Source organism: Lactuca saligna, chromosome 9, assembly GCF_052625555.1.
Source record: "Lactuca saligna cultivar CGN05327 chromosome 9, ASM5262555v1, whole genome shotgun sequence".
NCBI lineage: Eukaryota > Viridiplantae > Streptophyta > Magnoliopsida > Asterales > Asteraceae > Lactuca > Lactuca saligna.
Genome location: NC_136425.1, coordinates 158,045,074 through 158,068,673, shown reverse-complemented (window position 1 = coordinate 158,068,673; position 23,600 = coordinate 158,045,074). Strand labels below are relative to the sequence as shown.

General features: G+C 35.9%; 1 protein-coding gene and 1 long non-coding RNA gene across 3 annotated transcripts; both read right to left on the bottom strand.

Annotated features, from left to right (window-relative positions):
* Positions 1–695: 695 nt before the first annotated feature.
* EMB2737 (embryo defective 2737) lies at positions 696–4,079 on the bottom strand. The gene is made up of 12 exons (XM_078976176.1): positions 3,781–4,079; positions 3,527–3,591; positions 3,301–3,399; positions 3,093–3,225; positions 2,944–3,003; positions 2,746–2,805; positions 2,534–2,656; positions 2,374–2,445; positions 2,170–2,307; positions 1,178–1,333; positions 977–1,081; positions 696–874 (listed from the first exon to the last, which is right to left on the bottom strand). Exons 1-12 carry the CDS (start codon positions 4,003–4,005, stop codon positions 839–841), a joined length of 1,272 nt encoding a protein of 423 aa, XP_078832302.1. The 5' UTR covers positions 4,006–4,079; the 3' UTR covers positions 696–838.
* Positions 4,080–17,116: 13,037 nt separating this feature from the next.
* LOC145017671 (uncharacterized) lies at positions 17,117–21,348 on the bottom strand. 2 transcript variants are annotated; one of them, XR_013666612.1, is made up of 7 exons: positions 20,842–21,348; positions 20,623–20,739; positions 18,818–20,548; positions 18,631–18,701; positions 18,444–18,554; positions 18,184–18,269; positions 17,117–17,357 (listed from the first exon to the last, which is right to left on the bottom strand). It is a non-coding gene; the product is annotated as an uncharacterized LOC145017671 (long non-coding RNA). The 2 variants fall into 2 exon arrangements; XR_013666611.1 differs by having other exon boundaries at positions 18,818–20,739.
* Between the last annotated feature and the right edge of the window lie 2,252 nt (positions 21,349–23,600).

The window sequence follows — 23,600 nt, the reverse complement described above, 5'->3', positions numbered from 1 at the left end:
TGATTGTTCAAATCATTCTAGTCAATATAAAATGTTAATTACTAATTAATTTAGAGACATGTATAGTTCTTTTTATCAAATATGTTGTTTATTAGCTTATTATGATATATTTTTATTGGTTGTTCAAATCATTCTAATCAATATAAAATGTTAATTACTAATTAATTTAGAGACATGTATAGTTCGTATATCTATTTGAGTTCGTAAACACCTCTTTTTTATATATTATATTTATAAAAAATAAAATTCTATTTATTAATTAATAGAACATAGTCCATATACCTCGTTGGAAACTTTTTTTCAAATATGCTGTGTATTAGCTTACTATGATATATTTGTATTGGTTGTTCAAATCATTATAATCAATGTAAAATGAAAATTGCTAATTAATTTAAAGGCATGTATAATTCGTATAAATTTATCATGTGAAAAGTTATACAAAAACAACTCATCGACTTTTTCATCCGAAATCGACTCCTTCACCTGCAAACCCATATACTTAAATAGGTTATGTGTGTTAGGTTGGATTGATATTATATGAATTAGGTTGGGTCATTGTATTCTGACCCTAACCCACCAACCCGTAACCCGTAAACTTGAACTCAACCCAATTGTTAGGCTTAACTTTTGGCTCCAAAGTCATTTTCCAATAAACACAATGTTATTAGTTTTTTTTATGCTTTTGTTGTGCATGATTTTGTAATTTTGTAAAACAAATATATATAGTATTTCAAGTGTACATTTGCTTACACATTCTAAACTAAAAGCATCTCTTATATATCAAAAATAAAGCATTTAACCCAAATACATACTTCTTGACATATTATTAGCTCCCATATCAAAACCACCACCATCTTCTTTGTCGACGAGTCCTCTATCATACATCAAATAAACAAAATTAGTATGTATATTATTATATTATATAAATATATGCATTTAAAAAATAATTATGTGATATCAAATAATCAATTAAAACCTTTTGATCGTTTTTTGGGGCTCCAATTAATATCGGTTGAGAAAGAACACCATTGTCAATATTCTCAATATACGGTTGTAGCTTCTCCTCCAACATCTTGTTCAACTAAAAATCACAAACACACACTTGTTTGGTGAAATTTCACACACACACAAAGATTAATTTTAATAAATTAATAAATTATTATATATAACGTTTTACCTTTTCTTGGCGCCATTTTGTCTCCCATTGATCATCTAAAATCTTTTCTGCAATTTCTCTTTGTGCGTTCAAAAGAACTGTCATTTCATATAACTTTTTTGGATCTTTTAAATCTTCTTCACTCCATGAAGATGCATTTAATGGGACATTTAGTTCCTACAAAAAAATTTTAAAAACTTGAGCAAGTTATACTTTTGGTCCCTTGAGTTTAGCTGATTTTTTCGGTTTTGGTCCCTAAAGAAATTGGGTTACCATTTTGATCCTTATTTTGAAGTTTTTTAAGGTTTTGGTCCCTAAGTTGTGTAAATTAACAGCAAAATGACCATTTTGCCCTTGGACCAAACCCAAAAAAAAAAAAAAAAAAACAGTATACCACAAGGATGTATAATTAATTAATTATAGCTATATATGTAGCAAAATATATTTTCAGAATAGCAAGTTATATTAGTATATAAATAACTTAAGAATAATATATTAACAAATAATTCTTTTTGCAATATACACTGAAAATATCATAACTTTAAAAAAATATATATATATACATATGCACATATATAACGTTATAAAGTAAACCTTAGAGTAAACTACATTTTTGGTCCTTATGTATAGCTTATGTTTGCAATTTTGGTCCTTATGTTTACTAAAAAATACTTAACACAGGGACCAAATATGTAATTTACTAAAAAAAACTTTACAAGAACCTTACATAAGGACCAAATTGAAAAAAAAAAAAAAAAAAAAAAAAATCAGTGAAAATTACAAATCTGGTCCCTACGCTATACTTTTTTCAGTATTGGTCCAAGGGCAAAATGGTCATTTTAAAAAAATAATAATAACAACAGCTAGGCTGTTAACCTAGACAATCACGAAGAAAAAGTGTCATGAAGCAGTGAAACAAGGTCCACAAACTGCAACCTGATTCTTTTAGGGACCAAAACGGACAAAATCAACTAAACACAGGGACCAAATATGTAAATTTGATTAGTTTATACCCCCCAGTTTTGAGGTCTTGGTGGTGGATTGAGCTTCATAACTTCTCCTTCTAATTTGGCTTTTGCTTTGAAGTAAGGAATGTTCTTTACAACCACCGGATCATTTCTTGCACGTTCTGGATCCATTGAGATCAATCCCTAAACATGTTAAATATAATTAATTAATTAACATTTATAAATTATAAATTATAAATTTTATCTCACTTCTTGTAAATACTCCCATCCAGGTTTCCTCATTGCCACAGCATCACGAAGTTGATCATATCGCATATTTTCCTAAATAAAAACAAAAGAAGGTATTTTTTGTTTTTTATTTCTTAATAAAACTGAAATAATAAATAAAAAGAAAGAAAGAAAGAAGAACCTTGTATTGCCACCATATTTTTTGTTTGACTTCATCATCATATTCAAATCCTCCCATGATTTGAGGCATTGTGATTAACCAAAATGCAGCAATGCTTGGATCTTTCATGCTGTCAATAATATGCTGAAATAAAAATAAAAATAAAAAAAGATGTTTTCAAGTGAGGATAATTGTTACTAGAGGAAAAGGGTAGAATTGTAATTTGCACCTACCTCATAAGGGTAGTCCATTTTTTTCATTATGTTGTAAGCTTTCCATGGTGGCTCGATAATCTGCAAAGTGGATAATTTACTCTTTGCTTAAGAACTCAAAACTGAATATATATTATAGCTATCCAAATTAAGTGCTTAAACCAATAAGTTCATTAAAGTTTTTTTTTAAAAAAAGAAACAGCTTGTTCAAATACTCACATCATCAGCAGATATCCTGACTTGTAATTTATCCTTGCACTCAGGGCATTTCATTACACCCTGTACAAAATTAGTAAAGCTAGTTTACATGAAGAAAAGTAAAAAAGTTTATAAAGTTTAATTTTTATGTTTAGTGGCTTAATGCTTACAGATCCATCACAGGAATCACAGTCTTTTGATGGCAATGGAACATTAAGATCCATGGTGGCTGGAAGATGAACAAGCTCTGCTCTGTTTTCAGCAATGGCATCTGCAATAGCTTCAGCTGTTGCTTTTTCACCACTGAAGAAAGTTTTAACATAAGTAAATCAAGATTATAAAATGAAATCAAGAAAGTATAAAAGATTTTAAACATACCTTCTTAATGTGTAGTTTTTCACCTGATACATGACCTTCCCTGTGCCTCTGCACATGGTGCATCTTAAGGCGTTCCATCCATTGCAAGTTTGACAGTTTCTGCAAGTTTGAAGCCACAACAAGCTCATATCATGTAATTTCCACAATCCAGACACTAAATCTGGAATCAAACACCTAAAATGATAGAATGGAAGAGTTTACATCAATGGAAGAAAGAAGGAAGCACCTTTGACAAATCACTTTTTTCCCTAATTCCAGTGCGATATCACATGTCCCAAGAGCAGCAACTGCCTGAAGATAAACGATGAAATACAGGATTATGTTCAGTAATTTAATCGTATCCCACTGAAAACCCCCAATTCAACAAACCCAACATAACAATTTGGAGATGAAGTTATGTCCGACTAAAACCTCGAATTCAACAAAACCCTAAATGTTTATCGTTATCAATGCAGATGAAATGAAGTGGTAAGAACATACAAAGATTGCAGAATATGAGAGCTTGGAGATGAACTCCGGGATGCCAAAACCACGAGGAGCGGAGCCGGAAATGTCATTAGAGATAGTGAACGGAGACAATACAATTTTGATAGGTAAGTCGAACACGTTAGCCAAGGGTTCGCTTAAGTGTTGATTGAAGAATCTGACTTGACCATCGAGCAATCCCTTAGCGTTCTTGATGAATTGATTAGTGCCATTCCCCATTGTTGGAAGGAGTAGAACGTCAATGGATAGAGGTAGGTGATGATATATATACCCCTGACCCAAATGCTCATGGTTTATGATAAATTGATAATCCAAAAAACGGGTCTGGGGACTGCGGTAGTCTTGTAACCAAACAGTGTAGTAAATCAAATAGACTTGCCGCAAACTTAAAAATTTAAAATTTTAAAAATAAAAAATAAAATAAAAAAATCAAGAACGGTCATTGCAGTATCGTCAAAACTAACAAGTTTGATCCAAACGCATTGGGTCACAAGGATTGTCCAATAATTTGATTTTGTTGCAAGTTTGGTTCAATTTTGTTTGAATTTTTTTGTATTGATAATTTTGCCCCTTATTATTTTATTTTTCATTTTTGTTTTATTACAACAATTAAAAATAAAATATCCCTCTCACACACATAGTGATGACCCCATTTCCAAATCTCGTTTCCAGATCGTGGATTCAAGAGGTAAAACCAAAAGTTCTAAAATTTCATCAATTTGTGTCATCAGATCATTTAGGGTTTGGTAGTATGGTTCTTATGATTCAAAACATGATGTGAATTCATCCATGCGATTCTTGATCCCGCCCTAATGCCTCCGATTTTACCGACGAAGGAGACAGAGGATAAACAAATCGAGTTCACAGCTCCGTCGCGGATCGCATTTCTGATCGTTGTGTGATGGGTTGAGGAGTTTGGGAGAACAGATTTGACATGCTTCACCTCAAGAACATGTATTCATTATCCCTCGTCCTGACATAATCATCAACATCGCACCACCTAAACCATCACCATCTTATCCTGAAACCATCACCTGATTCGCCTCAAGAACATATGTGTATGTGTGTCTTGAATCGATTTTTTGCTGAATAGATTTTCTGTTGGATTTGAGAGGCAGCGGCTAGGGCTGAGGTGAAGTTTACTCAATTTTAACTCTGACCGATATGCATATCCTTCTTCTTGATCAATATGCAGTGCAACAAGAACATGGCTTCTTTTCTTTTTCTTTTTTGATTTTTTTTTGTTGGTGTAGTAAACAACAATATGGGATGTCGATTATTGAAGTTTATGGAGGTGGGTGAAGAAGACGATGACTGGATGGATCAATAAAGGTGTTCTTCCATGAATGACCAACATCTATGAGGTGATGAACTTGCAAAATCAGGTGTTCTTCCATCTAATAATTATGGATTTAATGACCTTGGTGTTTAGAACATATTAGCGATTTGGGGCTAGGATTTACAACCAGGGAGTTGTTAAAGATCATGAGGATAAAGCAGATTCTTAACAAGAGTGGATATGAATGTAATTATGAATCGATTGTGTGTAAGTTTACAAAAGATGAATGTGAATCTAAATGTGTGTTTATCTACTTATAGGTTTTTTTTTGAGAGAGAGAGAGAAAGATATTTTATTTTTGTTTTATTTTTAATTGTTTTTTAATTGTTGGTAATAAAACAAAAATGAAGAATAAAATAATAAGGGACAAAATCATCAATACAAAAAAAGTTCAATACAAATTAGACCAAACTTGCAACAAAACCATATTATTGGATCATTCTTGTGGGCCCAAACGTTTTTGACCAAACTTGCTAGTTTTGACATACCATAAGGGTTATTTTTGCAAATTTGTCAAGAAAAAAAATATAAAAAATAAAAAACATCCAACATATTTTTATTTAACTTTTAAAATATTATTAAGTTATTTTTTGTATATTAAAATGGTAGGTAATGAGTCTAAAAACTTATGGATTACTAACTTATGAAAATATAAACAATTTAATATATTAAGAAAATAACATAGCTGGTTTTTAATGGTCGGATGAAAATAATTTAAGTTTTCATGAGGTTAAAAAATTGCAAATTAGACTTTTAAAAAATATAACGGTTTTAATATACTAAAAATAATAATATAGTGGTTTTTTAAAAAATTAGATAAAAATATATTGGGGTTTTATAAATTTTTCCGGAGAAACAAGACAAAATTGGCTAATTACATTTTTTTTAAGAGTAACTTACATGAATAGTCTCTATGGTTTGGGGTAATTTGCACGTTTAATCCCTAACTTATTTTTTAACTCAGAAAGTTCTTACTATTTCTTTTTGTTATGCGATTGGTCCCCGCTGTTTGTTACGCGTTTGGTCTCTATTATACCTAAAAAGAATATTATTTAACTAGGAAAAAATTGTGGGATAAGAAGGTAAAGTGAGTGGATAAGGATGAGGTGTGTTTTATTTAAATAAATTAAAAATATCAATGGTAAAATAGTCTTTTTAGGTAAGACAGGAACCAAACGAGTAACAAAAACAAATAGTATGGATCTTCCAAGTTAAAAAAAATAAGTTTGAGACCAAACGTACAAATTACCCTAAACCATAGGGACCATTCATGTAATTTACTCTTTTTTTAAACATGGCATGCTCTACACAACATGTGGCATGTTTTGCTTTTAAAAAATACCTTATAACCAAATGATTTCCAATGTGACATACTAAGGGTTAGTCGATAACGTTTTTAAAGGCCAAATAGGTGAAAAATAGATGTATATGTCGATGACATGGTCATCAAAAGCTACGATGAACAAAGACTACAAAATCACATCAAGGAAACATTTATTACACTCTAGATTGCTTAGATGAAGCTTATCTCCACAAAATATACTTTGAGGTCGAGGAATGGAAATTCCTTGGATAATTTTTGTTAAAGGGAGCATCTAGATAAACCCAACGAAGGTAAAGGACTTCCGAGAAACACCCACTCCGAAAGAGTTAAAAGACATGCAATGAATTGCGGGTTTATAGCGCAATCAAAGGAGAAATCCCTCCCATTTAAAAAAACATAATGGATGTGCGAAGAAAAGCAACTTCAATCGGAAAATAAAAGGTAAAAGAAGCCATATTAGCGCTAAAAATAGCATATAGAGCCTCTTAAATTTAACTAGTTCGACACAGAGAAAAAACTTATTGCATTGCTTGTGAGGAGTGCCAAAATCCATCAACATCGTACTAATAGTATCGTGACGCATGTAATAACATCCACTATAATTCACACCTGAGTAAATTACACGAATGGTCCCTATGGTTTAGCGTAATTTACGTGGTTGGTCCCTAACTTATTTTTTTAACTCGGAAGGTCCCTACTGTTTGTTGTTGTTACGCGCTTGGTCCCTGTCTTACCTAAAGATACTGTTTTTCCCTTGATATTTTAATTTATTTAAGTAAACACACCCCCAACCCCACCCCATTCACCTTATCTTACCTACCCAATCATTTTTTCCTATTTAAGTAATAATCTTTTTAGGTAAGAAATGGACCAAACGTGTAACATAAACAAACCGTAGGGACCAAGCACGTAACAAAAACAAATCATAGGGACCTTCCGAGTTAAAAAAAACAAGTTAGGGACCAAACGTGTAAATTACCCCAAACCATAGGATCATTCATGTAATTTACTCTTCACACCTATATCCCATCGTTATTACTTTCTATTATTTACTATTATGTTTTTACTTTGAATGTAATAATATCTTTACTATTTATGAGTGTAAGTGTGTGATGGTGGATTATCCCATCATGTTAGTGTAGTATTTTTGTAATATGAATGTCTACCACTATGTAGCATATTAGTTTTACAATCATGGTGTTTACCACAATCTGTGATCTTATATACAATATCACCACACGCCTATGTTTCAAGCGGAGCTTTCATTTGATTTTTCAGTTGCGATTGGGTAAGAGGGTTTCTAGGTTGTAAAGTGGGGGCGACCCCGACCTCGTGGATGGCTTGCTGATTTTAGGTGCTCTATTCGTTATAAATTGAATAAGAGAAGCAAATATGGGGTATAGTATACTAAAGGGGATAGTTTCACTTATAACTTAAGGGTATCGTCCATCTTTACTATGTATCATAATGTGTAAGAACATACTTCTATGCTCACCATATATAAGTACTCATTAGCTAACTGATGACATGCCCCTCAGCGCGGACCAAGAATAAAAGTACTCCCCAGTTAGGGATCTCCGTCCAGGCCCAACACGGCCACCCCAGCGGATCCCTAGCTACCGGGCGACCACGTGGAAGGCCCGACTTCACCAAGGGACACCTTCCATTATAGGACAAGGATAACGGTTCCATGCGACAAGCAACACATCCAGAGCATTATCGTTTGGACCAATCGTTGGACCTGACACAACGAGGAACACGACTCACCAATAAGGACATCGGATCTTGTCGGAACTGCAGTCCTTGTCCCTCGTATGAACTGAGGAGGATCCTTAGTATAAAAGGGTCACCACTACGCCTTGAAGGATAAGCTATCTCTCGCGATTCTCAACCCTCACTCTCCAATACACTACTAACTTGACCGTCAGAGCGTTTTCCCGGGACCTCCTCCCGGAGAATGGTTGACGACTTTTCTCTCTCTGTGACCTATCAGGTTCCACTCTAACGAACACAACCTTCACCATCCAGACGGTCGCATCATTTGGCGTCGTCCAATTGTGTGACAGTAAATACGCAAACTCATTTTTTTTTCTTTCCAGCTTAGTAACAAATGACGAACGAAGCCACCGGATAGCCGTCGGAAACACCACAAAGTCCGATACGACCGATGATCTCACTGGAGACGGCCACCACCCCACTAACACCACCAACTCAGACGATTGGCATGGCTTCCGAGACAACATCATCCGGTGGCCTGACAGCTTCTTTCGCAACGACTCCGCCTTTTATTACGCTCCAAAACCATATACCAATACCTAATCTAAACAACACAACCCCGCCGTTGTTCCCCAACATTGGCGGACCCAACCCATTCACTCTGCCTCCTATACCATTGTTTTTTCCCAACACCGGTAGACCAAGTAATCCCGATCACAGTCTAATACAGCCACTCATTCACATCACAAATGAGTCACAACAAAATGACACTCGTAACACCACCATTAACGGCGCAAACCACTCACAGACCACCCCTGTTCATGCATACATCCGCAATCCCGATGAATAACACCACTATTGGCCCAAGTGGTGCCTTCCAAACACAAAACTACCCAATGCCGACACCGCCATTCACACCATACCAGCAACCCCCCCCCCCCACCACCACCACCACCACCACTCACACGTTTTCTACACCGTTCCAGCCACCAAACTTTTACGGCCCACCACCATCAAACCTCGCAGCTTACAACAACATGCTGGTACAGCCATTCCTAGCAATGCAACAGTCGGGACACCACTTTGCTCAACAAACACTGAACCAAGACTGCCTATCGCGCAGTGTCACATCACCGTTTGTAAAAGAGTTGTTGGAATACGAGATTCCCAACACCCCCAAACTACCACATCTCAAAACACACAACGACACTACATACTTGAATAGCCGCATTGATACATATGAATGGACGATGATATCTCTCAAGCTGGACGAATGCTTCTGGTGCACGTACTTCCCTACCACCCTAGACGGCAACACAGGGACATGGTTCAAAACTTTCCACCATGGTAGCATCTGCAACTTTAGCCAACTAAAATACCTATTTCTAACTAACTTCATGCAGCTCCGTAAGTACAAAGGCAATTGTCACTCCATTATCGGGTGTAAGCAAAGAGAGGGGGCAGTCAAGGACTATTTCGCTATGTTCACCAAAGCAACATTAGACGTACTGGGACATGATGAAGGGTTGATCGCAGGTGCATTCACGTGGGGATTACTTCCCGCTTCACTCTCCCAGAAGCTCATGGGCAAACTGTTGGATTATGTGTCTAAGCCCATAACTATTTTGGTATGTACTTGACCCAATTATGAGCATGGTCCTTTTGGGTTGCCTTCACTCATGCAACTTGATACGATGACAAGAGGAGAAAGAGTAGAATTTATTATATGAATAATAAATTGGTACTCGAAAATGGTTTTATTAATATATTACAAGTTTAATATATTATTTGGAAATCATACTATTTAATTAGTATTGATTGGAAATTAATTTGGTGATCAAAAGTGACTAATTAAATAAAGGGGACTGATACTGCAATTATTTGATAGCTGCTAGTTGGGCTATGGATTCCTAATAGAGAGGGATTAGACAAAATCTATGGAGAGTCCAAGAAGATTTCGTCCAAGGGCTTTCTAGATGGGCTCCATGGATTGCTTAAGCCCTAAGCAAGGAAATTAGGGTTTCCACCATAAAACCCTAATAGCCTTAACTATAAATACACCCCTCAACATGTAGAAATCGGCCCCATGCTTCTAAAAGAAACCCTAGTCGATTTCTCTTATCTCCTTAGTCATCCTCTTACATTGGGTATTTGTGATTCCATTAGAGGTGCAACGTTTGAGGAACTACCACACTAAGCTTTCAAAGGTCAAGGATATTGAAGGAGATCTTGTTATTACTACATAACAAGAAAGGTAAGATCTAAACCCTAGTTTATATGTCAATTTGATTGTTATATGCTAGTTCTTAGAATCATTGCTTTGGTATTCAATGTTGTTGTGTTCATAGTAGAAAAATACTAGATCAAAGAAATTAGGGTTGCATGAACACCATAGGAATGATGTTATGCTCATAACCAGCAGTGGTATCAGAGCCTGGGTCGTTTTTCTAGTGAATAGATGCAAAAGTGAACCACCAAATATCTTGAAAATCGAATTTTTGGTTTCTGACTGGCAGACTCACCGAGTCCATGTATGGACTCGACAAACAGGTCCTACTCGATGAGTTCCATAGTGGAATCGACGAGTCCAAAGGTCTGGTGTCGGGAATTTCGATTTTCTAGCCATGACCATGACCATCCATTCACACCTGTCCTCACAGATCAAGGAGGAGTAGTTGGAAGCTTTGAAACCGGAGAACATCACATGCAAAGCCTTGCGGAAATGGATAAAAACCTTGAAGTCAAGGATGATGGAGATCGTTACCTCATGGATCAAATCTGGACACCGAGATTCGGCGAGTACAGAGACATTGTCATGCACAAAGCTCACAAGACCAGATACTCCGTTCATCCCGGTTCAGACAAGATGTACCTGGACCTCAAGAAACTATATTGGTGGCCAAACATGAAGGCAGAAATCGCTACCTATGTGGGCAAGTGCCTAACTTGCATCAAGGTCAAGGTAAAATACCAGAAGCCCACAGGTTTACTACAACAACCAGATATACCCAAGTGGAAGTGGGAGCGGATAATCATGGATTGCATAACCAACTTGCCCAAAACAATAGGTGGTCTTGACACCATTTGGGTGATTGTTGACAGGTTGACCAAATCCACGCACTTCCTACCAATAAATGAGACTAACAAGATAGAGAAGCTAACCAGGATGTACATTAAAGTGATCGTACGATTACATGGTGTGCTAATATCCACTATTGCCGAAAGAGATAATAGATTTACCTCACAATTTTGGCAATCACTACAAATTTCCTTGGGAACCAAACTCGACATGAGTACAACATACCACCCTCAAACTCACGGGCAAAGCGAGAGAACCATTCAGACGCTAGAAGACATGTTGAGAGCTTGTGTGATAGACTTTGGTAAATCTTGGGATAGCCATTTACCACTCATTGAATTCTCATACTATAACAGCTATCAAACTAGCATCAAAGTCGCAACATTCGAAGCTCTCTATGGACGCAAGTACATATCACCTATGTGTTGGGTTGAAGTGGGTGACACACAGCTAGCAAAGGGGCAAGTTCGTAACGACACTCTCACTATCCCTGAGATTATAAGGGAGACAACAGAGAAGATCATCTAAATTCGGGAATGACTAAAAAACATCTAGGGATCGACAAAAGAGCTATGCAGATAAGCGACGCAAACCCTTGGAATTCCAGGTTGGTGACCGTGTTCTGTTAAAGGTCTTACCCTGGAAGAGAATGATACGTTTTGGAAAACATGGAAAACTAAATCCAAGGTACATCGTGTATTTCAAGATTCATGTTAGAATCGGCCTGGTAGCTTACAAACTTCAACTACCCCAAGAACTTAGTAACATACACCCCACCTTCCACATGTCTAATTTGAAGAAGTGTCTGTCTGACGAGACTCTTGTAAACCCACTAAATGAAATCGAGGTAAAGAGAGTATACACTTCATAGAGGAACCTATGGAAATCATGGATAAGGAGATAAAAAGGACCCATAGTGAAGATCCGCTGGAACGCCAAGCGAGGGACTAAATTCACCTGGGAATGAGAAGATCAGATGAAACAAAAGTACCCACACCTTTTCCCTAGTTCATGAGTACCCATTCTAGAACTAATTTCGGGACGAGATTCCCTTTAATGGGGGGATAATGTGAAAACCGGCTATTCTGGGTCAACAAAAGTCAAACAAGTCAACAAGAGTCAAATGAGTCAAAAAAAAGTCAAATAGTTAGGACATAAAGCATGAATCATGCCTTGCTTTTAGGGTTTTCAGTTTTGGGACCCAAAAACCTTGAGATTTCGGTTGTGGTGGACCGAAATCACATGCCTAGACCGAAATCATACTTGATTAAAACCATACCTAGGATCAAAATCACATGTGATTTCGGTGGAGCTTAGGCCGAAATCACCAATTTAATTAGGTGGTGCTTTTCCCAATGTGATAAAATACACAAACCAATGCAAACATCACATCACCCTTACTCCCATCTATATATTAGGCCGAAATCATCCTTCCCAATTCTCATTTCCATCCTCAAACATCTTCAAATTCCTTACATTTTCTCTCAAGATCAGTACGAACATCTTCAAAACTTCATACACTTTCCCAGAAACATCTTCAAACCTTCCCAGGAAACCATTTCCTCAAGGTTGATTCTTACGAATTGTTGTAAGTTTCCTTGTTAAAACTAGTGTTTATAAAACACTTTCATGTTAGTTCATTTAATTTGCACACACTATTATGTGTTAAAACTATTAGGTTACAATCACCTTCAAGTGTTCTAACTTGAAGATCAGAACCATCACTTCGTTATCCAGCCAAGAACACACATGATATGAGTTCATACCCCGACATTTTACGAGATTTTCTATGTTTTAGGGGAGGGGGGGATACAAGTAAAACACAAGAAAACTTGTGTTAGAAATACGAAATGGTTAAATACATTTCCCAACCGTTTATACAAACTTTTGCTAAAAACATAAAGTCACGAAAAACGATCACAAATACGCTAGTTTATTCTTACAATATATATATATATATAATGGTACATACAAAGGATTCATCAATTCAGCAAAACAATTTTTATAAACTATAATAGGTATAGTTTATGGGGCATTCACACTATTTTATCCTTTTTGGGACCAAGAAATAATTATATAAAAGTATAATTATTTTTACACTGTGTAAACACTATGGAAGGGTAATACATACATTTACAAGAAAAAGGATTTTCATTACACTAGATGTAAACCAGTTAATACAATTTTGTGAGATATTTGGCTTCACCATACTTACTAGAGTACATACTAAAGTTCTTGAATTATAACCAGAGTCTAGGTAAGAGAGTGTGACACTTGTGTATAGATCTATACGGGACTGACAATCCCGCACCTAAACTATTAGCTATAGTTAGATCGGCAGGTCTGGGGTGACAAATGTCGTAACATTCCAACGCCTAGAGAATGTCGTAGCAGGCCAACTAGTCGCTAGCATGGTTATAATTAATCACATGGGGTATTAACTAATACAATGTAAAAACTTATAAATTATCAATATGATGGTTGAAATGCTTTGAAGTCATCCACCCCTAAACATTTATGTCGTTCTCAGTTTGGGGGTGTGACATACACGCCTGTCGATCTGGCTAGAACTACCCCCTGCCGCTAGTTCCCTCATGGCTTGAATAGATTTTCGCTTCCTCACAACGTGACAGACGTTGGAAATAATCCCATCTTTGCTATCCTCCATATCCTCAGCCGAAGGTTCCTCCGAAGGACGGGAAATTAGAGCAGTGGATAGGGAGACATCCGAAGCCGATTGGTCCCCCGTCGTAGAGGAACTCCCTAACGGCTGTAACAAAGTCACAACAGGGGCACTCAAGCGATGGGGCGGAGGAAGAACCTCGTGAAGAGCCACCACACGGTGGTCTAACTTTCCCTGGTACCGCTTCCGCATGACGTAATCCATGGAAACGGAACACTCAGTATCTGTAAAGAACAACAACGAGTCATGAGATTTTTTTTCCTTTTCTTTGTCAAGGGGAGGGGGGAGGGAAGTAAGCATAAATTACCATTAGAGACAGTGTAAAAGACCGATATCTCCTTCTGAGAATGCTAGCTAGGGCTTATTTCAACGCCGGCGAGCAACACCTCTGACAACCCATCGATGTCCACCTGAAGAGTGCGCAAGAGATCAACAGTCGCCTGGTTATGGGGAAACAACTTGGGGGTAACATCCGACAAGGCATTTTCCCGACGATGCTCCTGACCAATCAATTCCTGATTAAGCCACAACCATTTATCTTGCCAGTTCTTCGGCGGTTTGCTGTCGAGGACAAGGTTGTGACCTCCACGACGACCAGAGAAAGTGTACTTATCACCAGTGGCTACAAATCAAAAGAAGAACTTGAAGATAAAGAAGTTAGGAACAATGTCGTTGACCTGACATATCATCTAAAAGGCCACCATCTTATGAACAACGCTAGCGGTCAACATCTGAATGTTGCAGCCGTTGCGATAGAGCATTTCCTCCTGAAAGTCAGTCAAAGGAAGTCGGAGGCCAACATCAAAAGTCTTCGGATAAACACCCACCTTTCCGGGTGGTGGCGAAGTGATTATAACGTCGGATGTCGGAAACTCTACTTCGTCAGCTGGCATAAGACCGTACACTTCCTGGAGAGTAACAAACTCGGAGGAACTAGGAATCAAACTCATGCAGGAAGCCATATAGAAGATACGAAAGGAGATGATAAGAAAGAAGAAGCGAAAGAAGAATATGAAAAACCAGGAAAAACCTTTCTACAAGTTATAGGTGAAAAGGGCAGGATGTTTGAAAGTCCATGACACGGTTGATCTAACTGCCACACAGGTTGAATAGTCACATCACTGACACTGAAGCGATGAACAAGCAAGGTCACAACACGTGTACCAGTAGTTAAGTCCAGAACATCATAGCTAGCTAACAAACACTATGATTAATGGACTAGGGGACTTGATGACATGCCCCTCAGCACCGACCAAGAATAAAAGTACTCCCCAGTTAGGGATCTCCAGCGAGGCCTGGCCAGGCCCAACACAGCCGCCCCCATTAAATCCCTAGCTACCAGGCGCCCCCAGCACGGGGCGACCGTATGGAAGGCCCAGCTTCGCCAAGGGGCACCTTTAACTACAGGACAAGGATAACGGCCCAGGCAACAAGGAACACATCCAGAGCATTATCGCCTAGACCAATTATTGGACCTGACACAACGAGGAACACAAATCACCAATAAGGACAACAGATCTTGTCGGAACTGCAGTCCTTGTCCCTTGTACGGATCGAGGAGGATCCTTAGTATAAAAGGATCACCACTCCGCCTTGAAGAGCAAGCTATCTCTCCCGATTCTCAACCCTCACTCTCCAATACACTACTAACTTAACCATTGGAGCGTCTTCCCGGGACCTCCTCCCAGAGAACGGTTGACAACTTTCTCTCTCTGTGACCTCTCATGTTCTACTCCAACTAACACAACCTTCACCATCCAGACGGTCAGAACCTAGGTCGCATCACTTACCAATAAAACTTATATTACTCCAACCAAAATAATTAGGAAGACTGGCAAAATTACAATCGAGCTTGAGGAATATGATATAGAATATCGTCACAAAACTATCCTCAAAGGACAATCCCTATTTAAATAACGTACAACACAAAGAGCCAGAACCATTAAGGGATCTTGACATGACGAACAACATAATATTATACATGTGGAGTGTATACACCGATGGAACTTTCATCGAAGAAAGCTTTAGAGGTGGATTGGTCCTAGTGAGTCCAAAAGGGACAATCACAAATGCCCTTAATTTGACTTTCACACGCTAAATGATGAAGATGCTAATAAAACAATATTGATACACTCAGTGGCGAGTCTAGAACAGAAACATACGTGGTACACTATTTAAATAAAACCAATATATCTAAATAAAATAGTAAAAAATAATATGGGTAGTTGATCGTGTCGTATAAGGGAAAAACGATTTAAATCTCTAGAAAGTGTATCCAACAATGTCTAATATCTTTAAATATTTTGACAATTGAATCATTACTAACACTATCTAAAACAAAATTTTCAATATATGACATAAAATATAACTCAAAAATTATATTGAATTATTTTCTTAATGGGTACTCAAGTATTTGGACTATTGAGATATAAAATATGAGCTTTAAAAGTTATGAATTATATTAACTTCTTTGTCAAAAAAAAATTAAGGTAAGTTACATATAAAATTTTAGATGGTTCATAAATAAATTTTATATGTTACTTTTATAAAAGAAAAGAATTTGGTGGATCAAGTGACATACCTTCCCAACTAGGTGGGGAACCCCCGCATTGCGGGTGTCTGATGCGACAAGTCTTTCAGCAAAATTGAAATATAAACAAAATAACTTTACATTTTAAGAATGACTTTTAAAAAAGATTAAATTCCTATTTTTTACATATTCATTTTCACTATAGAATGTAAAAAGTTTGTTCTTTTATATATATATTTGTTTTAAAAAACAAAAATTGCACCTTAAGACGGATTTGAACACAAAATGACCGAGAAACCGAAACTATTCCCAACACGTATCCGCACAAAATATGGGTACCGACATAAAATAACCTAAAGACAGATTTGAACACAAACACATAAACAGAGGACCATTCTTGCCAAAAATCACATAAGTTTACTATTCCTAAAAAGTGTCATCCTTTAATACATACTAGGTGTGGAGCCCCCGCGTTGCGGGGGTCACATGTGATAATTTTATCTGTTGTTTGTTCTTTGTAGATGTTATTTGATCAACTATTTGTTTATAGTTTGAGTGTTGTTATAGGGCACTAATATTGTTTGGTCATGGATAACTATTTTGTTGTCGGATAAACTATTTATTGAAATATATACTTCATGAGTTTATCCTTTGGTTGATGTGATCAAATTGGAGAGCCGGATTCCACATATCAAATACTTCATGGGTTTTTCCTCGTTAAGTGTTGTCTAAGTATAACATTGTCTATCTCAAAAGACATTTATAAAATGACAAAACACGTATCTAAAAAAGCAAAGTCACCACAACAAACAAAGAAAACAAAAAAGAATCAATTTGTTAATTAGTGTGTTACAATATGGTAATAAGTTTAATCGTCGGTTTTGTTAGATTCCATTAGCCCTGAGAAAAGAAAAGAAAAAAAAACATATCAAAAGTTTGAAAAGCAAATAAATACAGTCAAGAAATGAAGACCAATAATTTATCATACTACGTTTTGAACATTTATAACAGAAATTTAACAGATTTTGACAGCAATGATACAATTAGTAATCTAATGGTATTTTGTTAACTAAAGGCAGATCAGAAAACCAAAATTTTATAAATAGCCATAACCAAAACACGAAATTGACAGTAAACTGAAATAGACACAAAAACGAAAATGGTCATTTTAATAAAGACAATAATTACAAAGAAAAAATGGTTTCTATTTTACTTACTTTAAAATTTTCATATCGAGAAATTGAAAAAATATATGTACTTAATTGGTCAAAATGACAAAAACAGTTAAGAGTCATTCTTTCGTACTTGTAATCCAAGTTTAAATAAACCAAAAGATATTTTTTTTGTCTAACCTGATTGAAATTAACAAAATAACCATAATAGAAAATTTAACCAAAAAAAAGACTTTTAAATTGTCAAAATAGGCATTAACGGTTTGGATGCTCGTTTTTGTTCCTCTAATACAAAGTTTATATTAACCAAAATACTAATTTAAGTTTTCTTCATTGATTTAAATGAGCCAAACGATAGAAAATGATAAGTTTGACCTAAGTGACGAAGATAGCCTTAAATTTTATGTGTTTAAGGTTATATAATTATGACCTATAAGATATCAAATATAAGATATCAAACTGAAACTCAACTCTTATTTTTTGAACTTGAACATAGTTTCTCAATTGAGATTTATTTAGTACAATGATATAATAGAAAAGAGTGGACTCTCTACCTCTTCTCAGATGCATCTTCCTTGTGCTTTCATGTGGATATCGTCTCTGTTGTCAAATGCTTCCCATGTGTAGGGGTAATGTCGTCCTGAAGTTGTAGAAAATTGGTTTTATTAATCTAAAAAGTGTGCAGGGGCAATATGGTCCTAAAACAAAAAAAAAATTATTTTTTTAAGCACCTACAATCCATCTGGTATAAGGTGATTACGTGATAATCAACCACCAAAACCATAAAGAACCCATTAAAATCGCTAAAACCAACCTGTATTTTCAGAAAACGTCTGTAACTTAGTAATGCTTGCCTCCTGTTTCTGCGTGTTTCTACAATAGAGACAGATGGTTGGAGTCTCGTGACCACCAAAGCATCAGATCACTGTGTTAGAAATGGAGGTGAGCCATCGTTCGGGTAAAGAGGGTAAAAGGGTAAAACGGTAAAAATAAAGAGATACCTTTGTAGTAAAAGGTCTAATATCAACTTTAATTTGTCTTATGAGATTTGTTTCAACTAAAAAAGCCCCACCTAAAAAAGCTCCAAGACGCAAAATTTTATAAATTCTAAAGTGAGATAAAGATATGAAAATAATTATAAAATAATTAAATAGATAAATCAGAAAAAATAGAAGATTATTTACATACCTATAAGGAGGGTTTATTTTTTCTCATGAAAAGGAGAATAACCACTTCTTTCACTGTTCCTAACCAATACGGGTCTTTGTGTGTCTACTAATTGGATGCTTCATACTCACTGGTAAGCGTTCTTGATCACATCTGAAAATGAAAAAAAATCTAAACTCATATTAAGCCATGACTTCTCGGAAAACAAATCATATGTCTCATTGAGGCAGTTTACCAAACATGTTAACTGCAAGTATGCAAAGCATGAACGAATTAAAAAAATGTACCTGTATAAACGGTGATGATTTTAGAGATTTAGGAGTCATGTAGAAAAAAAAAGTTAATAATGTAAGATTATAAGTTTAAACTGATAATTATTTGTAATTTTGTTACATCTAGAAACCAAAAAAAAAAAAATGAGTAGCACCCAACAAAATCTTACATCTGAATCCACAATAGTTATATGTTTTGTGTTATCGTCCTTAAAAGGATGATAAAAGTCTGTAAAAACAAAAACTTGTTATATCTAAATATAAAGAAAAATTTTAAACGTAACAAACTTCTTCTAATAAACAATAATGTACGTACTCAACCAAACTAAAGTCACTTGTCAAATACACAGCTTCCAGAAAGTAAAGAACAACCGCTTGCAACCAAAACATTTTTACATATCAAACCAAAATAACAGAAAACAAACCAAAATTATATACTAAAAAAAACATTGTTGGTAATCATACTTTTAGTAACATACATGGCACGCTGCTTTCTCCAAATGACAAGAAGATTTTTCATCCGTGTGATCCATGTAAATTTGGAAAAAGAAAACAGTCAGTAGCGATGGAGGATCTTATTGGAGGACTCTGGGTGAGGGGGTTGGTGGAGAGACCAAATTTGACCAGGTCAAAATATTTGAGTCGGTGATGGACAGGGTCAATGTTATTAAATGAAGAAAAATAATGGACCGAAAGTTTAAAAAAGGAAAATAAATTCGCAAACAAACAAAGGTTAAGTAGATTGACGTAGTTAATAACTTCAGTTGAACTAATTGAAAAAATATCACAGTGTCAAAAGCTAAGATCCCCAAAATGCACTCAGATCCATCAAAACACACAACACAATTTTGAACTAAAATTGGAACACCTTAGATCAGCTCTTCTTAAATTTCTCATAAAGCATACATGGATCTGATTTTGAGGTAATTTGTCTGAAACACAAGGAAAAAAAGTGTAAACACTTTAATCACACAATTTGTAAGGATATTTGACATGCTCTGTAAAATATTCTTGTATATTCAACAACGAAAAAGACAGGCGTCAACAATGATTTTACATACCAATTCCCCAAGCTGCCGTTTCACTATACTGTTTGACTAAATCAAACTTAGAATATATATAAGTTGATTGTTGAATTTATTAATTTGTGTGGAATTAGAGAATGAAGAAGTATGACAACAAAATTTCCATATATGGTCTCTTCCTTCAACACACAGACGCTCAAACCAAACAAAAGAACCACATGAATAAACAGGATGAAGAACCTGAAATCTTTTGGTGACGATTTGCAGCGTAAAAGCAACTTTCCTAAAATTATTCCAACACCAGTGGTATTTGGGGACTAAGGGTCAGGCGTCGCCATTCCTGGCGGCATGCGAAGCTCCTCCGGCGAACGACACATAGTCAAAATTTCAATGTTTCACATAGTATGCTTCGTGATGATATATGGGTTGTTGATGATACAGATGGAAATGCCCACCTGAGTCGTGGTTTTCAAGACCTAGATATGATGTTGCAAACTAAATATCGATGAAAAGAATCAGAGGGGACTACCTGAGGATTTCTTCGCAATATCCAACCCATTATGTCTTTAAGGCGCGTCAATAAATGAGTCGAGTGGTCCGATTATTTCCCCTTTTCTTCTTCACACTGGAATCGGAGGTCTCTTCCCTGTCGATCTCGTCCAATGGAAAACAAATTCGTCATATATGAAGAACATTACAGAGTTTTGGATATGAATAGAAACTATCAATTCTAGGGTTTCATGTTTACCTTGAAGATCATTCCATTAAAAAATCAGTGGTTCCTGTTGCTTAACTGGAGTAAAATCCGACCAGCACCGTCCTCTACCTAAGCGGGAGCGGTTCATACCTCGATACCTGCTGTAGAAGAATGCGAACCGGACATAGAACACATAAACAGTGTAACAGTGAGCTTATCTGAGGCGGAGGCAGGCCGGTGGTGGTTTTCTGTAAGAAGCGAAGGCGAAATAGCAGGAATGGAGAACCTGGGGAGACGATGAAGAAAGAGATGTGTATGAAGAGAGAGGCGGTGGAAAATTCCAGAATGTGGCTAAGATAAACATCAACAAATCCGACGGACGATGAACGACACGTGTCCACAAAGAATATGGATATTGACATAAAACGACCATAAACACAATTTGAATACACATACATAAAAGGGATATTGACATAAAACGACCATAAAGACAATCTGAATACACATACATAAAGGGGGACTATTCTTGCCAAAAAAACATTCCACTTCACTATTCCTAAAAACTATCCTCCTTTAATATATATATATATATATATATATATATATATATATATATATATATATATATATATATATATATATATATATATATATATATATATATATATATATATATATATATATATATATATATATATATATATATACCCGCCACCCGCCACTGGATACACGTGCCACTGGGAAGGGAATATAGTTACATAACACTTAATCCATTTGTCGACTTGATACTAGTTGCCAAATAAGTATCAGTTGCCAAATAAGTATTAGGAACATACAAAGCAAAGGAGCCACGTATGCACTATAGTTAACAAGTCTAGAAACTAACCAATCGGATAAAATGTCTTTCTAATACAACAATACCCCAATAAAAAACAAACAAACAAGTGAATACACTAAGGAAAACAACGTATATGTTTCATTTGAATATCTAACAAAGAAGGAACTATTGAGGTGCTAACAAGTAAAGGCATTGAAAAAATAGAAATCGACGACATTTGAAACAACGAGCCAAACTAAATAACTTTATATTAGCATACTACCAAAAGACGAGTTTGATTCAGAGTGACTATTAAAAAACTTGATTCCTATCAATTAACTTATTTCATAAATTTTCGTTTTGCTTTATTTCATAGGATTAACGATCCTTATATATAGACACCGTATTTTACAAATGACAAACAACAAACTAACTATTGTTAGTCAATTAGAGACATATACCTAATTTTACATTATTACATATTAGACATGTATTTGATGCTATTATGCATTAGTGAGTACATGTCATGCACACTACACACATATTGTTACATGTTTGACACTAGATACACACTATTATATATAAAAACGATATTTTACAGTTATTACATTTTTATATGGTTGCAGAAATCGCTAATTGGCCGCTAATCGGTGGATTAGCGATTAGGGATTAATCGGTTAGGCGAGGATTAATCGGGGACCATTAATTCTTAAGAAAATTATTAAAAAATTTATAAATCTAACTTTAATTCTCCAAAAAAAGTGATTAATCGGCGATTAGGTCCGATTAGGTCCGATTTTGACCTGCATTGACCAACCTGATTAGGTCCGATTAACTTCGATTAGGCCTGATTAGATCCGATTAATTCCGAATTTGACCTGCATTGACCAAGCCCGATTATAGTGACCGATTAGCAATAAATCTCATCGGTGGAGGTCCGATTAGCGATTAATCGGCCGATTAGGCCGATTTCTGCAACACCGCATTTTTAATAGACCATAATAATTGTATCATGCTTGAAATAATAATTTTGTGCATGCTCTTATCACTTCTCCGGATAAAAGATGGCGTCATTGTATGTAGTGTACATGACATGTATTTAATAATGCATAATAACATCAAGGGATAATGACTTAGGAGGGTAACTACCTCTTATCCGTGTTCACATATTGACAACTTCTTCTTTTTTGTACATAATAAAGCAACTAACTTGTTTTAACTGTTTAAATTATACCAATATTACCGGCTAATACATGTTTTAACCGGTAACTCAAATGGAAAATGACTACGGAGGGTAACTATCTCTTATACGTGTTCACATATTGGCAACTTCTTATATTTTTGTACATAAGAAAGAAACTAACTTGTTTTAACTGTGTAACATCCCAAAAATCATGACCAAAAATTTCGTTTTTAATTTAATACTAAAACCATAATTGTCAAACCATTAAATTAATACTCCAGCATCGGGCCTCGCCCGACATCAGGCCCCGCCTGGCATCAAGCCCCGCTCGGTATACATATATGTCTCTCTTAGGCCCCGCCTGTCTCCGAGCCCCACCCACTAAACACATACAATCATCTAACATGCTAACACATAAAGAAACATACTCTATTGTATCCCTGTCCTAAGAAACATACTCTGCTAATAATGAGATACAAAACTTAGTCCGTACTCAGCTAGTTCCAGCCAGGGCTTCAACAGTGCAAGGTGAGTCTCCTCACTGCGTGAATAGGTCTAAGGCCACAATGCCAGCCCATGTAGTCTATGAGTAGGAAGACTCGGGGGTTAGCCATAGGCATTGTTTGCTAGTATGTTATTCCAGACCAAGGTCTGATGTCGGGCGGGTGCCTGAGGAATGTTTTCATGTTAAATTATATTTGTTGTATGTGTGATACTTGTATGTGCCTGTTCAATAGGTGAGTGTGGGCGAGCTCCCGTATCTCATCACTAGTTGAGTACGAACGATGTTTTGTATCTCATTATTACCAG